At 36.5% G+C, this 22,508-nt stretch overlaps 3 protein-coding genes across 4 annotated transcripts; all 3 read left to right on the top strand.

Moving 5' to 3' along the window:
• Positions 1-3,186: 3,186 nt before the first annotated feature.
• Positions 3,187-11,627, top strand: LOC18609532 (poor homologous synapsis 1). 2 transcript variants are annotated; one of them, XM_007044686.3, is made up of 8 exons: positions 3,187-3,493; positions 4,118-4,234; positions 4,774-4,839; positions 4,976-5,079; positions 5,239-5,435; positions 5,517-5,569; positions 5,737-5,764; positions 11,332-11,627. In XM_007044686.3, exons 1-8 carry the CDS (start codon positions 3,212-3,214, stop codon positions 11,388-11,390), a joined length of 906 nt encoding a protein of 301 aa, XP_007044748.1. In that variant the 5' UTR covers positions 3,187-3,211; the 3' UTR covers positions 11,391-11,627. The 2 variants fall into 2 exon arrangements, with proteins under 2 accessions (XP_007044748.1, XP_007044749.1); XM_007044687.3 differs by having other exon boundaries at positions 4,091-4,234.
• A 1,717-nt stretch (positions 11,628-13,344) lies between these two features.
• LOC18609531 (lysM domain receptor-like kinase 3) lies at positions 13,345-17,282 on the top strand. The gene is made up of 9 exons (XM_088803844.1): positions 13,345-14,124; positions 14,601-14,798; positions 14,924-15,063; positions 15,157-15,246; positions 15,336-15,593; positions 15,917-16,014; positions 16,169-16,307; positions 16,644-16,742; positions 16,841-17,282. The coding sequence occupies exons 1-9, from the start codon at positions 13,437-13,439 to the stop codon at positions 17,003-17,005; spliced, it is 1,875 nt and encodes a 624-aa protein (XP_088659970.1). The 5' UTR covers positions 13,345-13,436; the 3' UTR covers positions 17,006-17,282.
• Positions 17,283-17,703: 421 nt separating this feature from the next.
• On the top strand, positions 17,704-22,106 carry LOC18609530 (AP-1 complex subunit mu-2). The gene is made up of 11 exons (XM_007044682.3): positions 17,704-18,049; positions 18,233-18,379; positions 18,515-18,577; positions 18,696-18,872; positions 18,964-19,067; positions 19,761-19,868; positions 20,007-20,103; positions 20,202-20,299; positions 20,428-20,569; positions 20,650-20,772; positions 21,686-22,106. The coding sequence occupies exons 1-11, from the start codon at positions 17,921-17,923 to the stop codon at positions 21,782-21,784; spliced, it is 1,287 nt and encodes a 428-aa protein (XP_007044744.1). The 5' UTR covers positions 17,704-17,920; the 3' UTR covers positions 21,785-22,106.
• Positions 22,107-22,508: the final 402 nt, after the last annotated feature.

The raw sequence follows: 22,508 nt of genomic DNA, 5'->3' as shown, positions 1-22,508 counted from the left end.
ATATGCCTAGCTGTGATAGTTTCACCTTCCTTTACTGGTTCCTCAAAGAAAGAAGCTTCGATGTAACTTACCTCATGGCATTTAAATGGTGCCTTGGTTGCTAGAATGAAGATTTCCTTCATTCTCAATGGGCTGTAGTAGGTCAGAGTTTGATTGATTATGTGCCTAATGTGTTTGAGTGGGGTGAATTTGGTGAAAGTTTGTGTAGTTCTCTTATTGTTTTAATTTTGAAAATAACTATTCCAAAATTCATTTCCCAATTCTGTCTGATCAATTTATTATCTGTCGTTTTCAATGTGTTAATGAAAGTTATCACCAACAGATCGAAACCTATGATGGGTTCATTAATGGCAAGTACACAAGCTGGTTTCATTCCAAGTAGGCAGATCGCTGACAATATTATTATTGCTCAGGAAATAATGTACTTATTTTAAAAGAAGCAGGGTAAAACAGGTTTGATGATGCTTAAAATTGATCTAGAAAAAGCATATGATAGTGCAAGTTGGGATTTCCTATATGATACTTTGTTAGATGCCAAAATTCCAAATAAAGTTGTGGACTTATTGGTACGTAGTTGGAGAGGTAGCAATACTAAACTATTATGGAATGGTTCTCATTCATTTGCTTTTACATCTTCACGAGGGCTACATCAAGGTGATCTGTTGTCTCCATGTTTATTTGTACTTTGTATGGAATGACTTGCACAAGGGATTAATGTAGTTATTGCATAGGGTTTGTGGAAGCTGGTTAAACTAAGCCCCAGATGTCCACCTTTAACTTACTTTTTTTGCAAATGACTTGCTATTATTTGCCAAAGCTTTTATTGACTAAATAAAGGTTATTTAAGGGGTTTTAGCAGACTTTTGTGCATGTTCTAGACAAAAAGTGAGTGTGGATAAATCACTTTTTTATTGTTCTAAAAATATGAGCATTGCTTGTGTAAACAGTTTGCAGAATTGTTTGAACTTCTATTACTTGAGTGATTTAGGTAAATACCTTGGGGGCTTTGTTATGTAGTGGTCGAAAAGGTAATAACACTTTTTCCTGTTCAATTGATAGAGTGAAGAACAAACTTACTATGTGGAAAGCATAAATACTTTTATTTGCAAGAAGTTTGGCTTATTGCTATTCTCACTTATGTTATACAAACTATTTTTATTCCATTAGGAGTTTGTAAAAAAATTGAAAAGCTATGTAGATGCTTTTTGTGGGGTATAAATGGCAGTAAATCCAAGGTACATTTAATTAGAATGACTTGTGTAAGCAAAAAGAGGAAGGAGGTTTGGGCATTAAACATTTGAAGTAGATGAATTATGCTTTTCTTTGTTAAATACTTTGGCAATTGATGACAAGAAAAGAATCTCTCTAGGTACAATTGCTAATAGGAAAATATAATTGTCATTTATCTTGGCATTTAGTGTCTCTTTATAAAGTTAAGGCTTCTAATTTATGGAGTTCTATAAGCAGATTGTGGTAAGCATTTAATTCTAACACTACATGGGCATTAGGTGATGGAATTTCAATAAAATTATGGAAGGATATCTAGTTGGGAGACACTTTGTTGATCGCATTAAGGTCTAGAGTAGAACAATTATAGTTGGAGACAAAAATTGTTCGTGATTATGTTCTACAAAATGGTGAATGGAACTAAGCACGACTGGTAGAGTATTTGTTTGAGGAATTGGTCTCAAAAGTGGTAAATTCTTTCTCACCTTCATTATTGCCTAAACCTGATATGCCATATTGGGTGTTATCTCCATTTAGTATTTTTACCATATCATCTACCTATAATTTTTTATGTCATGCTCCTTCAATGAGTTCTTATCAAGTTAGTGGGTTATGGAGTTGTGTTTGAAAATGGCAAGGTACCGATCAAATTAAGACATTTTTGTTGCAATGTTTGCATGGGAAATTATTAATTAATGTAGAGAGACAGAGCTGACAGTTAATAAAGGATCTCAAATGTGTGCAGTGTGGGTTAGAAATTGAATCAATCCCTTATGTTTTAAGGGATTGTTCTGTGGCAATGGTGGTGTGGTCTCAACTTGTTCCTTCTAGAGATATAAGGCACTTTTTTATATTGCGATTTACAGATTGGTTGTTTACAAATTTAAATGACAATAATGTGAAGATGTTTGATTGTCCGTGGGTCATCATCTTTGGCATTGCTTGCTGGCTTATGTGGAAGTGGTGCAATGTTTTTATTTTTCAAGTTAAAGTTGTTTTTGTGGTGAATCCTTTGCATTTGATTCAAAGTATGTTGATTTCAACACATCTCTTTTACTAAGTTGGATAGTATAACTATATCTCTGGTACATAAGAAAAAGACACTTGTTGGTTGGCAAACTCCCCTTTTTGGATGGGTAACTCTAAACACGGATGGGCTTTCCGACACTCAATCCGTAAAGCCACTACTGGTGGGGTTATTCAAAGTCATGAAGGTTTCTAAATAAATGGATTTGTAGTAAATTTGGGTTCATGTTTTTCTTATAGAACGGAACAATAGGGAGTTTTTTATGAGTTGAGATTGGCTTGGGAGTCAAGGATTTGTAAACTTTGGCTTCAAGCGGATAACAAGATGGTTGTAAATGCTATTTCAATGTTTATTGTTCTTTCCTGTGTTGATATGAACTTACTCACAACAATTCAGGATTTGTTACAGAGACAATAAAAGGTCAAAGTTACCCACATATATCATGAAGCCAATATGATTGCTAATTTCTTAGTCAATTCGAAATTCTCTTAAGATGTTTCTTATGTTAGCAGGAGTTAAAATCTTATTATTGTATGATATGATTGAAATACGTTTTCTTAAGATGATTTCAACTTAATATTATAGTTTCTCCATTAAGAAAAAAAACATGGTAATGTTTTATTTTGAGTATAGAAACAATGATAAATTCAACGAAATTGATTTTGAATAGTTTAAGAGAAAATCCTATTTTCGGAAGGCGTCTGAAATTTCAGATTGAAGTTTGTGCACTTTACAAAAGAGAACATTGTAACGTTTGTGGTATGAATACGAATGACACTACGATCAGAAACTGTATTAATTTTCTACATTTTTTATACATTTGCTATTTTGGATCTGGTCTATAACCGACCCGCTCCACGTGGATTGAGCAGGAAACGCCTATAAATATCTTATTTTTCTCTACCCCCATTTTCAAACCGCTATTCAATAAATCAAAGAATTTAAAATGTGAAAAAAATGGCGGGATCTGTGGTAGTCGTAGAAACCAATCGCCAAGAGAACGATAAGCCAGTAAACACCATTAAAGACCAATGGCAAGTTCTTTTCGCTCGCTTCATGAACTATCCATCTCTCCCTTCCACGTGTCCCTCTCTCGTACCTCTCCCTAAGAACCGACGATTTCGCGCGCCTGAAGGCAACTGGATCGCCACTTCTTTCCCAGCCGCTTCTCTACAGATCATCAGTGATCTCTCCGGCTCCGAAACGATCCTCGTCGTTTGTTTAAGCGAGAAGATCCTTGTGAGTTGTTCATCATTGATTCTTTTAGATCATAATTTCGATTGTTTTAGAATCTCGCAAGCTTTAACTTGATTTATTATCAAATCTTGTAAGCGTTAATGAGTTCTGTTTGGTTGAACGTAATCCATTTTCTCAGTAGCAAATTTAGTGTTTAGAACATGCGAATGAATTCAGGTTCGGAGAAGCGTTGATTGTTGATTGCTTAAGGAACAAATCTTTTTCTCATGGGAATAGCCAGCATAATAGTTGCTTTAGATCCATTTGTTTTTTCTCTCTAAAATTTGAATTTATGTCTCCACGTGAGCGTCTTTCACTTTATTTACTTGGATTTATTTCGCTGAGTTTCAAGAATCTTGTCTTATACATTTTTTATATTTGGATTCTTTTTATTTTCGTTTTCAATTTTCTCATTTTAATTTATAAGGAACGTATGTAGATGAAAGTCTATCAAAGTTTAGTTTCCGCTTGTATTTAACTTAACTTGATCTGAATATATTAGTTCAAGTTGCATTTTAGTTGTTAATCTGTTGGCGGATTGCGTTTATGGCCTTACGCTCATGCTCTTACTTACTGTGATTTGCCTTCTACCATTACAAGGAAATCAGATTCTGTTACATGGTGCAGGAAGAGCACTATATTTCCAAGCTGCATTTCTCCTGGCCTCAGGTTCAATGCATCCCTGAATTTCCTGCTAGAGGTAGCAGATCTGTGTTTGTAAGCTACAAAGACTCTGCCTATGAGGTAAGCCACTACTGACTTTATGTGTTACAAGGACATATTTTTGCATTTCATGGTCTAAGATAAGTCAAAAACGGCAAGGTATATTCATATTTTTTGCCTGTTGTTCTGTATTTTTTTTTTTTTTTCATAAAACAGTCATCAGTCATCACATCATCCCTTGTTTGCTTGCAAATTTTCATGTTACCCTTAACATGCTTGACTTCATAGGAGAAAATTAGGAAAGGTGTTACCAAAGTGAGCTTACAAAGTATGCGAACTTCATTAAATAATGATGTATGAGAAAAAGTTGTGCAAATTTTCCTTCCTTCTTATTTCTACAGCCACTTAATGAAGATAACATCCGCCAAAGAGAGCTTAGAATAGGAAACCGTGGTCTCTTCGAGATGATGAATACATCAGCTTAACAATACATTCTTGCTATGTATGCTCATGATATCTAGGCATTATAAATTGTTCCTTTGCCTTTTAAAGGCAGACCTAAACAAGTTTAGCATTTTCCTTTATTGCTGCAAACTTAAGGTCCTTTTCTATTTTTGCAGATCCAGAAGTTTGCATTGCGATTTTCTACACTTCGTGAAGTAGAATCATTTATGAATACTCTGAGGGTAGACATAAAACTACATGAATTATTTACTTCTTATAACATTGTGTAGCTTTGTCAAACTAATAACTGTACTCTACTGCTAGAAATCTATTTTTTTATACTTGGAATGATAGTGGCTTGTTTTGTTTCTCTTTCAGGAGACCTTGAGGGTTGGGGATGAAATTGAGCCTTTACAAAGAGATTTTGGATCTGACTTTTCAACACAAACAGAGTTCATATCTAGTAACGGACTTCCTTCTAGGTAAAGATGACAATTGAAAAGATATTCTCTTACCTGTTTGTTTTTTGCAGAAAATCTTAATATATTTTTTGGAAGGATCTGAAGATAAATTACTGGAAACATTAGGAAGAATCTTTTAAGGATAACAAAGAGATACTGACTTGACTCCAATGTTTGCAGAGTTTGTCAGGAGTTGAGTGATATGACTGCTGGCAATTCTTACACTCCACAGATGGATCCAAGTTTGAGCTATGAAATTGAACAGCAGTCATTTGATCAAGATGCCATGCTTAATCACAATTGTGAAGGGATTTTTCCAGCCTTGCCTCCCAGTTTCACATCCTTATTGACTGATTGCCGCTCTGCTGCTGAACAAGGTAGATTTGTTGCCTTAAATATATATAGAGGTATCTGCAAACTGAATTCATAACACATTTTTTTTAACTCAAATGATGTAGCTGCCAAACAACCAACAGTATCTGAGGAAATTGATCTCAAATCTCAAATTGTGGTATTGCTTTCAAACTATTTCTCAATATTGTGCTTATTTTTTCAGTAATTAGAAGGCAAAAAGTACCTCACTACTGAATGAATTGGCCATAACATGTCTGAAACTGCATTCTTTTCTACCATGGTCTACAGTACTGTTCATTTAATGATAGTTCTGTTTCATTGCAGAGGTACATGGAAGATTCTTCCTTCCAAGGTAACACTTATTTCTAGTTCATCTAAATTTTGCAAGGCCTGCAATCTTTGTTTGAATCCTTGATAGGGCCTTTAGCCTTTTTACTAGAGTAGTCACTAGAGAACAGAGTGCAGGGCTCTGCCATAGTTGCAATTCTCATTTTGGGTTGGTCTTAAAATGGCGAAGAGATTGATCTACTTGCACTCTCCATTTATTAAGGGTAAATTTATTTGGTAAGTTAAGTTAGTTACTGATTTACCATAGGCTTATTTATTTACTGTCATTTTACTGTAGTCACTGTGCTGTTTACTGTACAAATTTTTAGGACAGTTTTGCCCCTGGAGTCTGTTATAGAGTTGGTTAGTTCCTGCACTTTCGAGTTAAGTATATAAGCTGTATTTTTATTGCTGAATTGAGTTGGAATGAGGAAGATTCTCGATTCCTCACTCTGTATAAGTTTACATATTCCTTTTCTTGCAAATTTACACGGTATCAAAGCCTAGCTTTAAGGTTTTGCAATCAAGTTCAGAACCGACAGAGTCTTCCTCTTCTTTCCATCGAAGCAAAATCTTGACAGCAGTCTCTTCAAGATCTCGATCCTCACTGTCAGTGATCGAAAATCCACCCTCATCTTTCCCTACATCATTCGGACTACCATGGTTCAGTCATTATCACCCCCAAATTAACTTCCAGCAACTATTCTTTTTGGAGCAGATCTTTCACCTTGGCCCTCTCAATTTGCAATAAAACAGGCTTCATTGATGGTAAAATTCCAGAACCTTGGGTTTCTGATGACCTTTACATGGCTTGGACCAGGTGCAACAATTTAATTGTGGCCTGGTTATTGGAGTCAATCATGCCCCCAATAGCTTCTACTGTGTTCTATAAGAACACAGCCTCACAAATTTGGGACACACTAAAGAGGAGGTTTTCACAGCTAGATGATGTGAAGATTTGTAACCTTCAGTTTTCTCTTTGCAGCATCTCACAGGGCACAAGGTCAGTGGATGAATATTTTACTGAGCTTATTACTCTGTGGGAAGAACTTAAACTATTTAGACCATTTCCACATTGCAAATGTGGAAATATAACCAGGAATGTTTCCAAAAGTTCACTGATCAGTATGAGAAAGATAATGTTATTAGGTTTTTAAATGGATTGAACAAAACCTACTCTGCCTTGAAGTCTCAGATTATCATGATGAAGCATTTTCCTTCACTGGATGAGGCTTACAATCTAATTCTTAGAGAAGAGTCTTGGAAAAATCTGCACTTGCAGTCTCATCCTTTGATTGAATCATCTGCTATGGCTGTTGTATGTGATGGCAAGCCAAGAAACAAGTCTGATATTGTATGCACACACTGTGGGAAGAATGGACATTTGAAGGAAAAATGTTACAGACTAATTGGCTTCCAGGCAGATTTTAAGTTCACTAAGGGCAAGTTTACTGCAAGAAGAGGGAATTCTTCATCAACAGCATCATGACAGCAGCTCATTCTGATCAGAATGAGCTGCTGGAAAACATTACAAGTTCTTTGTCTCAAATTAGTCTTTCAAAAGATAAAGTTCAGAAGCTTAAAGCTCTTATCAGTGAGCATACTTCAACTGGTGCATATGATCATGTCACAAAAAGCAATCAGCCTACCAAACTCCCACTAATCAATTCATCACAGAGGTACTTTTTCCAATCAAAATTGTCTTTGCATTCATGTTCTTGTTAGCCAAACACAAAATGAAAATGATTTTAATTTCAATTATAATTCCTGGATATTGGATACTGGTGCTACTGATCATATAGCTTGTACCCTAAATCATTTCTCTTCATATAAATCTTCTCATAATGTATTTGTTCAATTAACAAATAAAACAAAGTTCACTGTTTTACACATAGGAACTGTTCATCTAGTATTACCCACACTGCAAGATGTCATGTGCCCCATCTTTCAAATACAATTTGATATCTAGTGCACTTACTAAGACTGGTAAGCATCATTTGACATTCACTGATGCACATTGCATGATACAGGACCCATTTCATGGATAGTGATTGGGGCTGCTAAAGTCATCAGTGGACTAGACATCATGCAGAACAAGGGGGATGAACAAGAACTAAGACAGTTGAGCATGAATAAGATTGTTTCTTTTCTTTAAAAACATCTGTAAATGTGTTTAGGTCAATGCCTAAGAATTTTGATCTACGGCATTTTAGGTTAGGACACACATCATCCAATAAAATAACATATTTCATTAAAAATGTTTTGATGTCTCATGCACAGGTGATTTGCTTTGTGAAACATGTCCCTTGGCAAAACAAAAGAGATTACCTTTTCCAATGCATCATTCTAATACAACTTTCCCTTTTCAATTATTACATGCTGACATCTGGGGGCTTGTTCTACCCCATACCTGCTGGTCATCATTATTTTCTAACTGTTGTGGATGATTTTACAAGGTTTACTTTGATACCTGTGATGAAAAATAAGTCTGAAGCAATAAAAATCATCCCTACATTCTATAACATGGTTTTTATTCAGTTCAATGCATCCATTAAGTATATAAGATCAGATAATGGACTTGAGTTTAACCTTTTGGATTTCTTTGCTGCAAAGGGAATCATACATCAATTATCATGTGTTGGAACACCCCGACAAAATGAGGTGGTTGGGAGAAAGCATCAGCATTTTCTGATTGTGGCCAGGGCATTGTTGTTTCATTCTGCATTACCTTTAAATTTTTGGGAAGATTCAGTTTTAGTTGCTGCACATATAATTAATAGGATTCCACACCAATTTGATAAAACAAAACCACATATGAGCTTTATTTAACAAGTTACCATCATACTTTCATTTTAAGGTCTTTGGTTCCTTATGCTTTGCATCAACCCTATCACATAACGGCAACAAGTTTGATCCAAGAGCAAGAAAATGCATTTTCATTGGTTATCGAGTAGGCATAAAAGGGTACAAGCTGTATGATTTAAAGACACATAGTTTCTTTATCTCTAGGGATGTTATCTTTTATGTATTTTTGTTTCCTTTTAAGGATTCCAAACAAACACTAGAGCCTTCAAGTTGTTTACCATTGCTTAGTGTCTACTGTGCTGTTAACAGTGATGCTATGCATGATAATCTGCCTTTTTATTTTGATTCAAATTCATCACTTGATCGTGCTCGAAGTCGTTCAAATTCTCCTAGTGCCTCAAATACAAACAATGATGATTCAGAACCTATTTTACCATTTTTTGTTTCTAATTTTTCCCTCAAGAACTTGAAACTGCATTAGATAATTGTGATTCCAATTTTGCCCCTGCGTCCGTACCTGTTTCAGATAACCTTACTTCAGATAATATTGTTGATTCCAACAAGTCACCCTCACCAAGGAAAAGCACTAGACCTAGAAACCCTCCTAAATACCTTGATGTTTATCAAAATCATTTGCCATCCCACACTAGCAATGTCACTAATCCTATCACACCATATCTGCCCCCATCACAGCTATCCCCTTCCCGTAAAGCCTTCACATCCATTCTATCTCACATTCACGAACCTGGTCATTATCATCAAGCTGTTAAGCATGCTCAGTTGAGAGATGCCATGCAATCTGAACTATATGCATTGGAGGCTAAAGGAACATGGACAGTGCTGCCCCTACCTGCTAATTCTCATGCAATTGGCTACAAATGGGTGTACAAAGTCAAACTTCATGCAGATGGTAGTGTGGAAAGGTATAAGGTAAGGTTAAGTGCTAAGGGTTACAATCAAAGGGGAGGCTTTGATTTTCAAGAGACCTTCAGTCCAGTTGGCTAGCAAACAACTATGAGAGTGTTTCTAGCCTTAGCTGCCATTAATGGTTGGCATCTTACTCAGTTAGACATTAATAATGCTTTTTTAAATGGAGATTTGGATGGAACAGTCTACATGGAGCTGCCACAGAGTTACAAGCCTCCGGGGGAGTACTCACCACAGGAGACTCGTTTGGTATGTAGGCTTCATAAGTCTTTTAATGGCCTTAACAGGCCTCTAGGCAATGGAATGCCAAATTCACAAGCTGCTTAGTAGACTATGGCTTTACAAAGTCAAAGGTAGAGTACTCCTTGTTCACAAAGGTAATTGAAAATGGTGATCTTGTTGCTCTTTTAGTCTATGTTGATGACATAGTAATTGCAAGTTCATAGTGCAAGTCGGTAGTGATGTGAAGAATTATTTGCAGTCTAAGTGTAAGCTGAAAGATCTATGGGAAGTCAAATATTTTCTTGGCTTAGAAATTGCTAGGTCCACTAAATGCCAAAGAAAGTATACCCTAGATTTACTAGAGGAATATGGTTTCCTTGGTGCTAAATCAGTCACCACACCCATTGACTACAATCATAAACTGTCAAGGGCAAATTAGGAAGATTTATTGCAGGATGGGACTGTTTACAGACAACTCATTGGAAAATTACTATATTTGACTTTTACAAGACCAGATATAGCTTATGATGTTCATGCGCTATCACAATACATGGACAAGTTAGGCAGTATTCATTTACAGGTTGCATTTAAAGTATTGAAGTATCTAAAAGGGGCACCAGGACAGGGCATGATGCTGTTTTCATTTTGAAATCCTATAGTGATAGTGATTCGGTAGGATGTTTTGATACTAGAATATCAGTTACTAGTTATGGGATTTTTATTGGTTATTCACTTGCAAGTTGGAAAACTTAGAAGCAAATGGTTGCAAGGAGCTCTATAGAAGCAGAATACAGGCAATGGAAGCAACCTGGTTTGAAGTGATGTGGTTGCTATTAGGATTTCCAAGTTCATCATCCTGGTGCAGTGGAATTACACTGTGACAATCAATCAGCACTTCACCTTTGCAAGAATCCCATCTTCCATGAGAGGATCAAGCATATTGAAATGGATTGCCATTTCATTAGGGAGAAAGTGTTTGAAGGTTTCATTGCCCCACGTTATGTTCTTACTAATCTGCAAATAGCAGATTCACAAAAGCATTACAAGCAAGGCCATTTAGTTCATTACTAGGCAAGATGAGTATAATTAATATCCACACTCATATTAAGGGGAGTATTAAGGATAAATTTATTTTGTAAGTTAGTTACTGATTTACCATAGGCTTATTCATTTACTGTCATTTTACTGTTGTTACTGTGCTGTAATGGTCACACGTTAGTGTACAAAATTTTAAGATACTTTTGCCCCTATAATCTGTTATAGAGTTAGTTTCTGCACTTTCCAGTTATGTATATAAACTGGATTTTTCTAACTGAATTGAGTTGGAATGAAGAAGATTTTCGATTCCTCTCTTTGAATCAGTTTGCATATTCTTTTTTTTTTGTTTAAATTTACACCATTAAACCTCGTTGACTTCTTAAAAGGAGTTATAGTTGTCAAATTCACCCCTTTGTTATCCAGTAGCAAGCTTTGCTTAACTACAACAAGCATTTTGTTGCAATCAAAAGAGACAAGAGTTGCTAATCTTTGCATAATGCTTAATTTCTATTTATCCAGGAAAAATTATTTCATGCATCTTATTATTCCATCTACTAAACTTTCAAGGAATATTCTTTTTTCTTTTTTAAAACTGTGTAGATATGTTGAGTAAAGTGGAGAAAATCATCAATGAAGTTGAAGCTGATATGGTGCTGTAATTGGCTTGTTGCCTGTGGCTTTTATGGTTGTGTCTGAAGCACTTTGTCATTTATTTCTGGTTCCCCAAGTCATGAAGTGGTGTTCATCAACTACATCAGGAGATGGCCCACGGTAAATTTGTCTCGACCCTGTAAGCTTTCAAGTATGTTTTTGCAAAATAAAATAGTAATTGCACAATAGGATTGTATAGCGAATGTACATCAGCTGCAAAAGTAAATATACCACTATCTTTAAAATCTGGTTTTGTACATTGTTTTCATGCTGTGATCTCTCTGCATATTTTGTGGTGTCTTTGTCATAATATGTAGTACTACACATGCAGGCTGTTAGTTTTCACTTTTCAATTGAAAAGCATTCCTTAAAATGATCCAAACAAAATCAGAAAATGGAAATGTTGGTCCAAGCTAGACCATCTCGTGATTTATGGAAGTTTATTACCTCCTGATTTTTTCCAGCTAGAACATCCCCTCTCTTGCATTAACCATGGGCTTTATGAGCTTTCCAGTCTTTCCCTGATTAGTTTTCTTCCAGTTGCCCTTGTCGTAGGATCTTTTTTTTTGCCTAAATGCTTGTCTTTTTCTTTTATTAAATGACGAATTGTTGATACTACCGTTTGTTCGACCCCTTGTATTTTCCGTTGTAAAGAGCGAATAGTTTAGAACAACTTTGTAAGTTAGCGCAACCTGGCTGCTGACTTCTAATTAGTTGTAATGTAAGCCAAAACCAAAAGTCAAATGGAAATGCCACATGGATTCTACCTGGGATATTTCTTAGCGAAAGCTCCACTGAAACTGCAATTCTTCAGTAAATGAAATTGTGACATAGATAGCACCTTAAACAGAGTCCAAATCTTGCCACTTGTCAGAGCATTTGATGGTTGGAGTATCAAATTGTGGTATTTCTCGCCTGCAGCATGAATAGTTAATTAACCTGAACACATAATTGAATATGCCAAGAACAAGTTGTTAAGTAACTCTTGTTTTACCCATGGTGGTGTTGCCAAGAACAAGTTGTTAAGGCTACTAGTAATTGCGAGTATGGTATGGTGTATGGATTAATAAAAGCCTCTTTTGAGTTTCAAATTCTGTCTTAGCCGGCAAATGAAGATGTAAATCTACATATACATGGCTTAATTATGCCAAGTTGTTAAATGATTACTCTTGATTTTGGTGGTGGGGTTTTTCTTCCTATGCTTGATATAGCTTACAAGTTACATGACAAGGCTGCAACCAAATTTTGAGTATAGCTTTTTAAAGCCCGTTTGAGCATCAAATTCACTTCACCAGCTGGGATTTTAGTTAAGACATTCTGCTAATTCCGTACAGTACATGACCTAAATTCGAGCCATCCTAGATTAGTTGTTAGATGATCGTTCATTCATATGAACGCACATAAATAGAAAGATTGAACAGCTGGGAACACACCACCGCCAGAACAAAATATTCTGTTGCAAACCAGGAGACAATCGTTGTTAAGGATAAAAAAGCTCCTTGACAGCCAACCATGCTATTACCAAGGCGAGTTAACCAATGTGCTCCAACTCAGTTTCTCTTTGCTTCTAGTGAAAAAAGGTCACGTCTAATAAATAATTTAGCAAGTACTAATATAAATATAATCCTCAGGTTATGGGTTCAAATGTAGTGCTTTGGCTTTTTATTAAAACTAAAACTCGGATTCAACCCAGCGGACGAATGCCACTACGTATTTGACTATTGAGTAGGCGATATTAATTTAAGCCACGTGCATGAGTTACGATCTCTGCTTGCTCCCTGCCTTTCAATTTTGATGAACCATGCATGGCCGGAGGTGTTTATCGAACTAATTATGTTGTAAGCATCGACGATAATCCACTAAAGATAAACCCATTAACAATATCCAAAATTCTTTGCTTACAAAGAGGCTTTGTCGTTTTCAGGAATGTTAAAGCTGTTTTATGTTAAGAAAAGCGGGCATTCCACCTGGAAACTGTCAAACTATACCAATTAGCTAGCAAACATGTAAAGACAGAGAAACAAAGAGCATCAGTCTCTGGCTCTTCCATTTTCATGTCATCATCTTTCTCTCTGTCATTGGAAAATTTTTCCATGCTCATAACCATGGCTTCCCATCCTCTTCTAATTACCCTCCCTTTATTGGCAATTCTACTGGCTAGAATTTGTGCGGCCAATGTCTCTATGTACTCTTTTCCTTGCTCACAAGACATCAAGAAATGTGATGCCTTGTTATATCACATCAATTCCGGTCTGAAGGAAGAGCAAATTGCCTCCTATTACTCTGTTGACCCCTCTACCTTCCGCCCCATTTCCCATGGTAACAACCAGGATTACCTTATACCAGTCCCTTGTTCTTGTGAAGACATCGGTAATGGCACCACAGGATACTTCTACGACGCATCCTATACAGTGCAAGAAAACGACACGTTTGCGGAAGTTTCAGCTCGTATTTACAATGGACAAGCTCTAGAAGTTGGAGGAGAAGAAGGGAGTTTTATCACAGGAAACAAAGTATCTATGCATCTGTTATGCGGATGCCTAGAAAGTCATTCTGAAACCATAGTAACGTATACAGTTCAGCTGGGCGATGTATTAGCAGATATTGCTTCTCTGCTGTCTGCTAACCTAAATGATGTACAGAGGTTGAACGGCAATCTTACTCGAAACCCGGATGTCATATTTGCGGGTTCGGTGCTATATGTGCCTATGGAAAATGACCGAATTCCAGCTCCCAAGAAAGGTAAGTAGTATCTGAATTCAACACCATGTTTCATTTCATTTGTTTGACATTTTCAGCTTCATAGTCACAAAGCAAAATCCAAGCAATCGCATAGAGGTTATTGTTGGTGGAACCTCTGTTTGACATGTTGATGTTTGCTAACTGATAACTTTAACCACGAGTTGCACTTTCAGCGTCTGCAATAGAACCTTATTTATATCCCTGTTTCCCATATTTTTCACCCTGAGAAGTTTGCATGAAATTTCATGAGAACTGCCTCGATCATTCATTTTTCACTTGGTTCAATAAGTATATCCGAGCATATTTTTCCAATAATATGTTGCCAAAAGCTCTTCTGACTATACGATGTGTACCACTACTGTTGTTTTGGTGAAGCTTGAGGCAATTCTAATATTAGAACTTTGAGCAGATCCAAAATGTCCATTGTTTTGTGCTAATTTAATTATAATTGCCTTGTTTTTGCCGTTAATTATCAGGGCGAAGAGTTAAGTGGACAATTATTATTGTCATATTATCAGCACTTACGGTACTTTCAACGATTGCATTGCTGATCATTCTCATACGGAGGAAAAAAGCACAACAAATTAACGAGGAAGATCCGAAACCATCCAAAAGCCTGAGTGCCAGAGCATTTTCCTTGCAGAATCAGTTGCTTTACACGGAAAACATAGAAGGTCAGGAGCAAGATATGGCTACGGACAGCTAAAAATACTGAGTATATACTGTTTGGATAAATCCATTGTAGGAGAGGAAGAAATTAAGAAATTTTAACTCATCTATATTGCATTTGCATATACAGAAGTAACAGCTTTTGAATCAGAAAGACCGGTGATATATAGTCTGGAGGAGATTGAAGAGGCTACAAGTCATTTTGATGAAACTAAGAAAATTGGAACCGGGGGATATGGATGTGTGTATTTTGGAATACTGGCAGAGCAGGTACGACTTTTCTTTGCTAATTTTTCCCTTCTTCTCCTTGACTATGCTTTAGCCAAAAAGTTTTAACAAACGACTCGCCTTTTCACACGTCAGGAGGTTGCAATAAAGAAGATGAAATCTAACAAATCCAAAGAGTTCTTTGCTGAACTCAAGGTCTTATGCAGGATCCATCACATCAATGTGGTAAGTTAACAAACCATGTAAACATGAATAAACTCTGGTTGGGAAAAGCATCTTGTTTTCTAACGGCGAGGAAAATCCATGTTTTATAGGTAGAGCTATTGGGATTTGCTAGTGGGGATGACCACCTCTACTTGGTTTATGAGTATGTCCAGAATGGATCGCTCAATGATCATCTCCATGATCCCTTGCTGAAAGGACACCAGCCGCTCTCCTGGACAGCAAGAACACAAATTGCACTTGATGCTGCAAAAGGCATTGAATACATTCATGACCACACAAAAGCACGGTATGTGCACAGGGATATAAAGACCAGTAACATTCTACTCGATGAGGGGCTACGAGCAAAGGTATTAACAATAATTCAGTTTCTGTTACACATAATTGCTACTTACTTTTGCATTTTGTCCAACTTCTTATTATAGGCATGATGTTCATATGGATCACTTCAGTAAGAATAATCATCTTTTTTCGGTAAATCTTCTCTAGGCATGAAATTTAACCTCCCTTGATATTTCTTGACTTCCCCAGGATGATCTGTTACATAGGCAGGGAGGCATTCCTGAAATAATTAGTTTATACAATTTCAATCAAATATTGAACTCTTATTCCTATTTTCTGGTTTATATAAGTCTTCATCCTCCCCACAGTAACTGGAATACAATTCAATTAGGTGGCAGATTTTGGATTAGTAAAGCTTGTTGAGCGAACAAATGAAGAAGATCTAATAGCTACACGATTGGTTGGAACTCCAGGCTACCTTCCCCCTGAGTAAGTCTAGTTACTCTAACCAGTAATGTTTTTATTTCTTAATCATAATCCAAGGATATTTTATTGGAAGAAAGTCTCCACTGCAAATTTTCCACACGCACACCGCAGTAATTGTGTTTCCAGAATGACTTTTCTGATATACTTTGCTGAAAAGATCGGTGATGGAGCTGCAAGTGACCCCCAAAACTGATGTGTTTGCATTTGGGGTGGTCCTGGCGGAGCTGATAACAGGTCAACGTGCACTAGTTCGTGACAACAGGGAGCCAAACAAAATGAAATCACTAATAACAGTGGTAAGTAAATTGATCCACATATTTGAGAAACTAAGCTGGAATAACAGTGGAATTAAGGTTGAAAAAGTAGTTCACCTAGGCTTGCTCTGCTAGAATGAATGGCATTTGAACATTTATATAAATCCATTTTTTTCCTGTGCTACGTAAATCATTTTCGAATAGAGACATTTTCTGCCAGGAGTTAGTACATTGCAGAGATCGTTGTTGGCACTCTTTATTCATGATATCATGTGCGGTTTGTTCCAGCCTGAGTGTCACACGCACATGTAACATGTTTGGTTTATTCACTTCTGGTTGTAACTAAGCAAGCTTAAATACTTTTAACCTCGTTGTCAGGTTAATAAGATCTTCGAAGAAGACGATTCGGAATCAGCTTTAGAAGAAGTCATAGATGGAAATCTTAGAGGCAGCTATCCTATGGAGGATGTATACAAGGTAGTATGACTTCCTCCACAATCATAAAGTCTTGTTTGTGTCAGCCAAACGTTTTCCCTGACTTAAAAATTGGAAAATTTTCATTCATTGTGCTGCAGATGGCTGAACTAGCAGAGTGGTGCTTGAGTGATGAGGCAGTTAACAGACCAGAAATGAGAGAAATTGTTGTAACACTTTCTCAGATCGTGATGTCCTCGGTAGAGTGGGAGGCATCACTCGGAGGGAGTAGCCAAGTTTTCAGTGGGCTATTCAATGGAAGATGAAAGCAGTCCAATGTAGAAATATCTTGTGTGTACTAAGGGGCAATTTACATTAAACATGCCAACAATAGAATAACAAATATATAGCTGGCTGTTCATTTCTATGTTCCATCAAAGCCTTTTTTTTTTTTTTTTAGAAGAAGGATACTGGGAAAGAAATTTCATTGTAGCACATTTAGACAGAACTATGTAATTATTTTGGGGTGGTGTCTATTTCCATGCGCCAATACCCGGAGCCACATACCAGAAAATTGGCCATTCCAGTTTTCTGATTCCTGTGTCTTGCCTTTTGCTTGCGAAAATCTTTTTTAAGAAGTTCGAATTTCAATCTTTTTTTACTTTTTATTATTTATAAAAGAAATGTAAAAGGGACAGTTAAAATTATCTCATCAAAATATTTATAAATTCAGTTGACAAATTTTTTAAATGAACAAAATCACAAAAATAGCCTCTATATTATAAATAACTGAAGAAAAAAAGGAAAATCTCATTGAAGGGAGAAAATTGTAAAAAAGTTAAAAATAATAAATTAAAAAAAAACAGCATTGGCGCGTGAGATTTCAACGAAGTAAAGGCTGTAAAGCGGCGCCGTTTTACATATTCTAAGCATTTGGCAAAGAAGGCAGGTATTGCAGGATCGAGCTCTCTAACCGGGTCACCGTTCTTCCATTTAAAATCTCCAATAGAAACGATAAATAATTACTCTGGGGAGATCGTTAATGAACATTTTCAAATTATGGTTCGTCTTCAACAAGCTCGGCCAACTTTACACTTCCTTCCTTTAGATCTTTCCTCTCGCATCAATCCACGGCTCTGATTCAATCAGATCTTAAGAAAACCGTGAATCACGCCGATCTGATCTGCAAAACTATTAGGGATTCGTAGGACAACAGCAAAGAAAAAACAAAAAAGGAAGAAATGGCGGGGGCAGCATCGGCCCTATTTCTTCTAGATATAAAGGGCCGCGTTCTGGTGTGGCGCGACTACCGTGGTGACGTCTCCGCCACTCAAGCTGAACGCTTCTTCACCAAACTCATCGAAAAAGAGGTTCCTTTTTATAATCTCAGAGTTTCGATTTAATATTTATTTTCCGGTTTAGAATTAATTGAATTCTTCTGCTAATTGCTTTATTATAGTAAGTTTCAATTAGGTGATTGATAGATACTTCGAATTAGCTTTAAATTTGATAGAGCTCAAAGTGGTTAGCTTATTGTTGAATTTGGTTCTCAGGGGGATCCGCAGTCACAAGATCCAGTGGTGTACGATAATGGAGTAACGTACATGTTCATACAGCACAGCAACGTGTACTTGATGACCGCGACGAGGCAGAATTGCAATGCCGCTAGTCTTCTCTTCTTCCTGCACCGTGTAGTTGATGTAAGCGTGATTTGGTAATTGTAGTTTCATGCCTTTTTATCATTTTTTATATTTGAGTTGATTTGTTAGATGTGCTGTTTAATTAATGAGGCATATAATATTGATTCTTTATTTCGATCTGAATTAATCTTGCAGGTCTTTAAGCATTATTTTGAGGAGTTGGAAGAGGAATCCCTTAGGGATAACTTCGTAGTAGTGGTATGTGGAAATCAAACTCTTTTTCTTTTAGGTTTAATGGTTCCAGCATCAGTTGTTTGATGGTATGTAATTTATGCTAAAAGAGTTTATAATTGGCTATTTTTTATGTCCTTACCAGTATGAGTTACTTGATGAGATTATGGATTTTGGCTACCCTCAATACACTGAAGCAAAAATACTTAGTGAGTTTATCAAGACCGATGCATATAGGATGGAAGTCACACAGAGGCCTCCAATGGCTGTTACAAATGCAGTCTCTTGGCGGAGTGAAGGGATAAACTACAAGAAGAATGAAGTAGGTGGCTTTCTTTTTAATGGTAATACTTTTTAGTTATTTATCAATGTCTTGAGAAACTATCTGATGAAGATTTTGTTCTTCATCTCAGGTGTTTTTGGATGTGGTAGAAAGTGTGAACATACTTGTCAACAGCAATGGACAAATAATTAGGTCAGATGTTGTTGGGGCGTTGAAGATGAGAACTTATTTGAGGTGTGTTTTCTATTGATGTTTGGAAATATGTGATCATCTTAGGGAATATGCTTTAGTTTAACTCAGGACTCTATCTTTACTTAAGAATGAAGGTGAGTATTTAGTGAATAGATTAATTGTATGTTTAATAAATTGGCAATATAAAAGAGTGTGTATAATGTAGCAAAATCCATATTTCAACAAATATTGCATTTCAGGGCGAATGTGTGATAATACCTTGTAATTTCCAAGTCGTAAATAAAAGGTTAGTGTTATTTGAATTTTATGAAACAGAAAAAAAGGTCTTCATTCATGCAAATAGGTGATGCTGATTGAAGGGGGTAGAGCATTAATATGAGACCTGGATTCAAAGATACAACTTTCTGAATTCTGAATGAAGTACTCTTAATTGGTTGTGAGAATCAGTTTCTTGCCATCTCTACTTTGCTTCCTTGTTGACAACACCATTTATTTGAAAGTTCTGTTTGCTATATCATTCATGCATGTTACACTCAAAGCTCTAAAAATTCCGGTGTTCATGCATGCTTGTCGAGTCTATCCTTTATTTGGGTAGTAGGTAGCCCAAACATTCATGTGCATAGTCCAAACAGTTGTATTGTGGTGATATTTATGGCATAAAAGGTATACTTTCATTTTGGATAGTTCTTTTTCTGAGCTATATTTATATATTTGGATTCAATTTATCTGTTTCAGTGGTATGCCTGAGTGTAAGCTTGGCCTAAACGATAGAGTATTGCTTGAGGCACAAGGCCGAGCAACAAAGGGAAAGGCAATTGATTTGGAGGATATAAAGTTTCATCAGTATGCAGCCCAATCTCTCTTTTCTGCTTGAACTCTGGTTTTGCTCATACTTTTATTTTATTTTATTTTTGGCTTTAAGTGCAACAGCTACTGAAGTCTGACATTGCAAATGTCCCTCCCATTAATGCTTTGGTCTAGGTGTGTACGTCTTGCCCGATTTGAGAATGACCGGACTATATCCTTCATACCACCCGATGGCTCCTTTGATCTCATGACATATAGACTTAGTACTCAGGTTGACTTTTTTGCTTCTCAATTCTCACTCCCTCCTCTTACTTTCTGCCAGTTCCTTGTTTCCTGACAATTAGTGATGATGATTATTTCTGCTTTCAGGTAAAGCCTCTCATCTGGGTCGAAGCTCAAGTTGAAAAACATTCAAGAAGCCGTGTTGAGATTATGGTAAAAGCCAGGAGTCAGTTCAAGGAGCGTAGGTACTGGGTTTTTTCCCCCTATTCCTACGTACTAGTCTCTTAAGTTATTTAATTCCACAGATCTCTAGGTGGGCTTATGTTATGGTTTGATTACTAAGCACTCATGAAGATATAATGGTTCTTTACAGTACTGCAACAAATGTTGAGATTGCGGTGCCTGTGCCTGCTGATGCTTCCAGTCCAAATGTGCGGACATCAATGGGATCTGCAGCATATGCACCTGAAAGTGATGCTTTGATGTGGAAAATAAGATCTTTTCCAGGTGGCAAGGTATCATCTGCTAACTCCAAACTTATCAAAAGTTCTCTGACTAGCCATTGTACTTATTATTTTGAAATTCATAATATTAGGAGTATATGTTGAGGGCAGAGTTTACTCTTCCTAGCATAACAGATGAAGAGGCGACTCCAGAGAGAAAAGCTCCTATACGTGTGAAGTTTGAGATTCCCTATTTTACTGTTTCTGGAATACAGGTGTGCCTTCAGAAAATTTATTGCTTGATTCTTTATTTGGTTTATCTCAATTTTACTGTTTTGTCAATCTTATATTCTTCCTCATCTCTTGGTCAAGTAGCATACAAAACTGTAATCTTTTCGTACTCTTTCTCTTCTCTCTTCTTCACTCTCTCATCAGTCAAGAACTGGAATATCTATCTGAATTTTGGAGAACACGAAACTTTTCTTAACTCTCATTATTAATACTGTTTATTTTTTCAAGAAATGAATATTTATGATTAGAATTTAGAATGCCACCCAATGATGCTTCTGTTTTAATGAGATGTCATATATTAACATTTAACATACTTCAGATAGCATATAACAGGCTGTTCAATCATATTATCTATCCTGAAACTCTGTCAAATATCATTATGGTTGATCTGTTATGCACTTTTTCCATAAAGTGGTCCCTAAAGTTGTCTAGATTTAGGGGTGTTCAAGGTGGTGATGAATTGTTGATGGGTGAGTGGATTGAAGATAGCAACCAACATGTTCAGTGCATATCAAACATAAATAAACTGCAGATCAGACATTTCCTGTCTCATTCAAGGATTATTTTGAGAAAAGACTGTTGGTCAGCTTGCTGGTTTTGCTTCTTGCTAGATATCCATTATAAACATGCTAACCATGCAACTACATGAATATAAGTGCATCTACCTAGTAGCCATGGAAACTGCCAATGAGATCCAATGTAAGTGTCAAGGATGATCACTTGGCAGCACTATATGAATGACTCTTAGCTTTTGGAATTGCCGAGAATGATATTATTGTTGTTTGAGTTTACTGCTAATAGGAACTGTTAAACCTACTGGAATTTCCAGTGTTTGCATGTTGATTTGACCTTTTTTCTTTTGGTAATTTTCCTAACTTGGATGTTGGGATGTTGTAGGTTCGTTATCTGAAGATTATTGAGAAAAGTGGTTACCAGGCTCTTCCATGGGTACGGTACATAACAATGGCTGGCGAGTATGAACTGAGACTTATTTGATAGCCATTCCTTTATGTTCACATTTGCAATTGCCTTGAGTTTTCATGAGTTGGAATCAGTGGGACATAAGGACACAGAAACTAGTCGATATACAAAGCCCTGTGAAGAGCATGCAAGAGTGGTTTGTGGTGAAAAATCTTTTCTGCTTCATGTTATACTGTCTGTGCATTATAATTGTTTTATCTAATAGTTGTCCAAGAGTTTATGATCACCAAGAACGTTTACGTCACCCTTTATTTTTTTTTTATTAAATTACAAATTGAATACTGTGAACTTTCTTCTTCCTTTTTGTCAATGATTTATTGTTTGAATGTGTTTTCCACTGGGTTCGTTTAAGACGAGTATCTTTGGAGTGGGCTAAAAAATAGCCTAATTGGGTTGCCTCAATGGGCAATACTCATACTTTTGAACTTACCTGAACCCTACATTAGTCCCTTCCATTTTTCCCTAAAAATTAAATCCAACTCATAGAAGGCGTTTATACGCAAAACGGAAGCACTTCGACATTGGTAAAAAGAATTTTGAGGTGGTGAGTTACTAAAGCTGGCTGGAAACTCTCATTACTGCTTCCAGAATTTCTTATTGGATGGGCTGTGATTCAAATTGGAGCTTTTCCACGCTAATCTCAGTTTCTGCATTTGTCAGGAGTTGAAATATTGAACATGACCTCCGCTGAAGAAAATTTCAAGGTGAAGCACCATGAAAGCTTCCACAATATAGTCAA

This window comes from Theobroma cacao, chromosome 2, assembly GCF_053813885.1.
Source record: "Theobroma cacao isolate CCN51 chromosome 2, ASM5381388v1, whole genome shotgun sequence".
NCBI classification, from domain to species: Eukaryota; Viridiplantae; Streptophyta; class Magnoliopsida; order Malvales; family Malvaceae; genus Theobroma; species Theobroma cacao.
Note: the sequence above shows the minus strand (reverse complement) of the source record. Positions and strands in the feature narration are given on the sequence as shown.

Bases quoted from the DNA above. Each gene is read 5' to 3' on its own strand.
- LOC18609532 (XM_007044687.3), top strand. From the start codon at position 3,212: ATGGCGGGATCTGTGGTAGTCGTAGAAACCAATCGCCAAGAGAACGAT. The intron at 4,235-4,773 runs GTAAGCCACTAC...CTATTTTTGCAG, and splicing joins ACAAAGACTCTGCCTATGAG to ATCCAGAAGTTTGCATTGCG. The intron at 5,570-5,736 runs GTATTGCTTTCA...GTTTCATTGCAG, and splicing joins ATCTCAAATCTCAAATTGTG to AGGTACATGGAAGATTCTTC.
- LOC18609531 (XM_088803844.1), top strand. From the start codon at position 13,437: ATGTCATCATCTTTCTCTCTGTCATTGGAAAATTTTTCCATGCTCATA. The intron at 15,247-15,335 runs GTAAGTTAACAA...CATGTTTTATAG, and splicing joins GGATCCATCACATCAATGTG to GTAGAGCTATTGGGATTTGC. The intron at 16,015-16,168 runs GTAAGTCTAGTT...TTTGCTGAAAAG, and splicing joins CCAGGCTACCTTCCCCCTGA to ATCGGTGATGGAGCTGCAAG.
- LOC18609530 (XM_007044682.3), top strand. From the start codon at position 17,921: ATGGCGGGGGCAGCATCGGCCCTATTTCTTCTAGATATAAAGGGCCGC. The intron at 19,068-19,760 runs GTGTGTTTTCTA...TATCTGTTTCAG, and splicing joins AAGATGAGAACTTATTTGAG to TGGTATGCCTGAGTGTAAGC. The intron at 19,869-20,006 runs GTATGCAGCCCA...GCTTTGGTCTAG, and splicing joins GAGGATATAAAGTTTCATCA to GTGTGTACGTCTTGCCCGAT.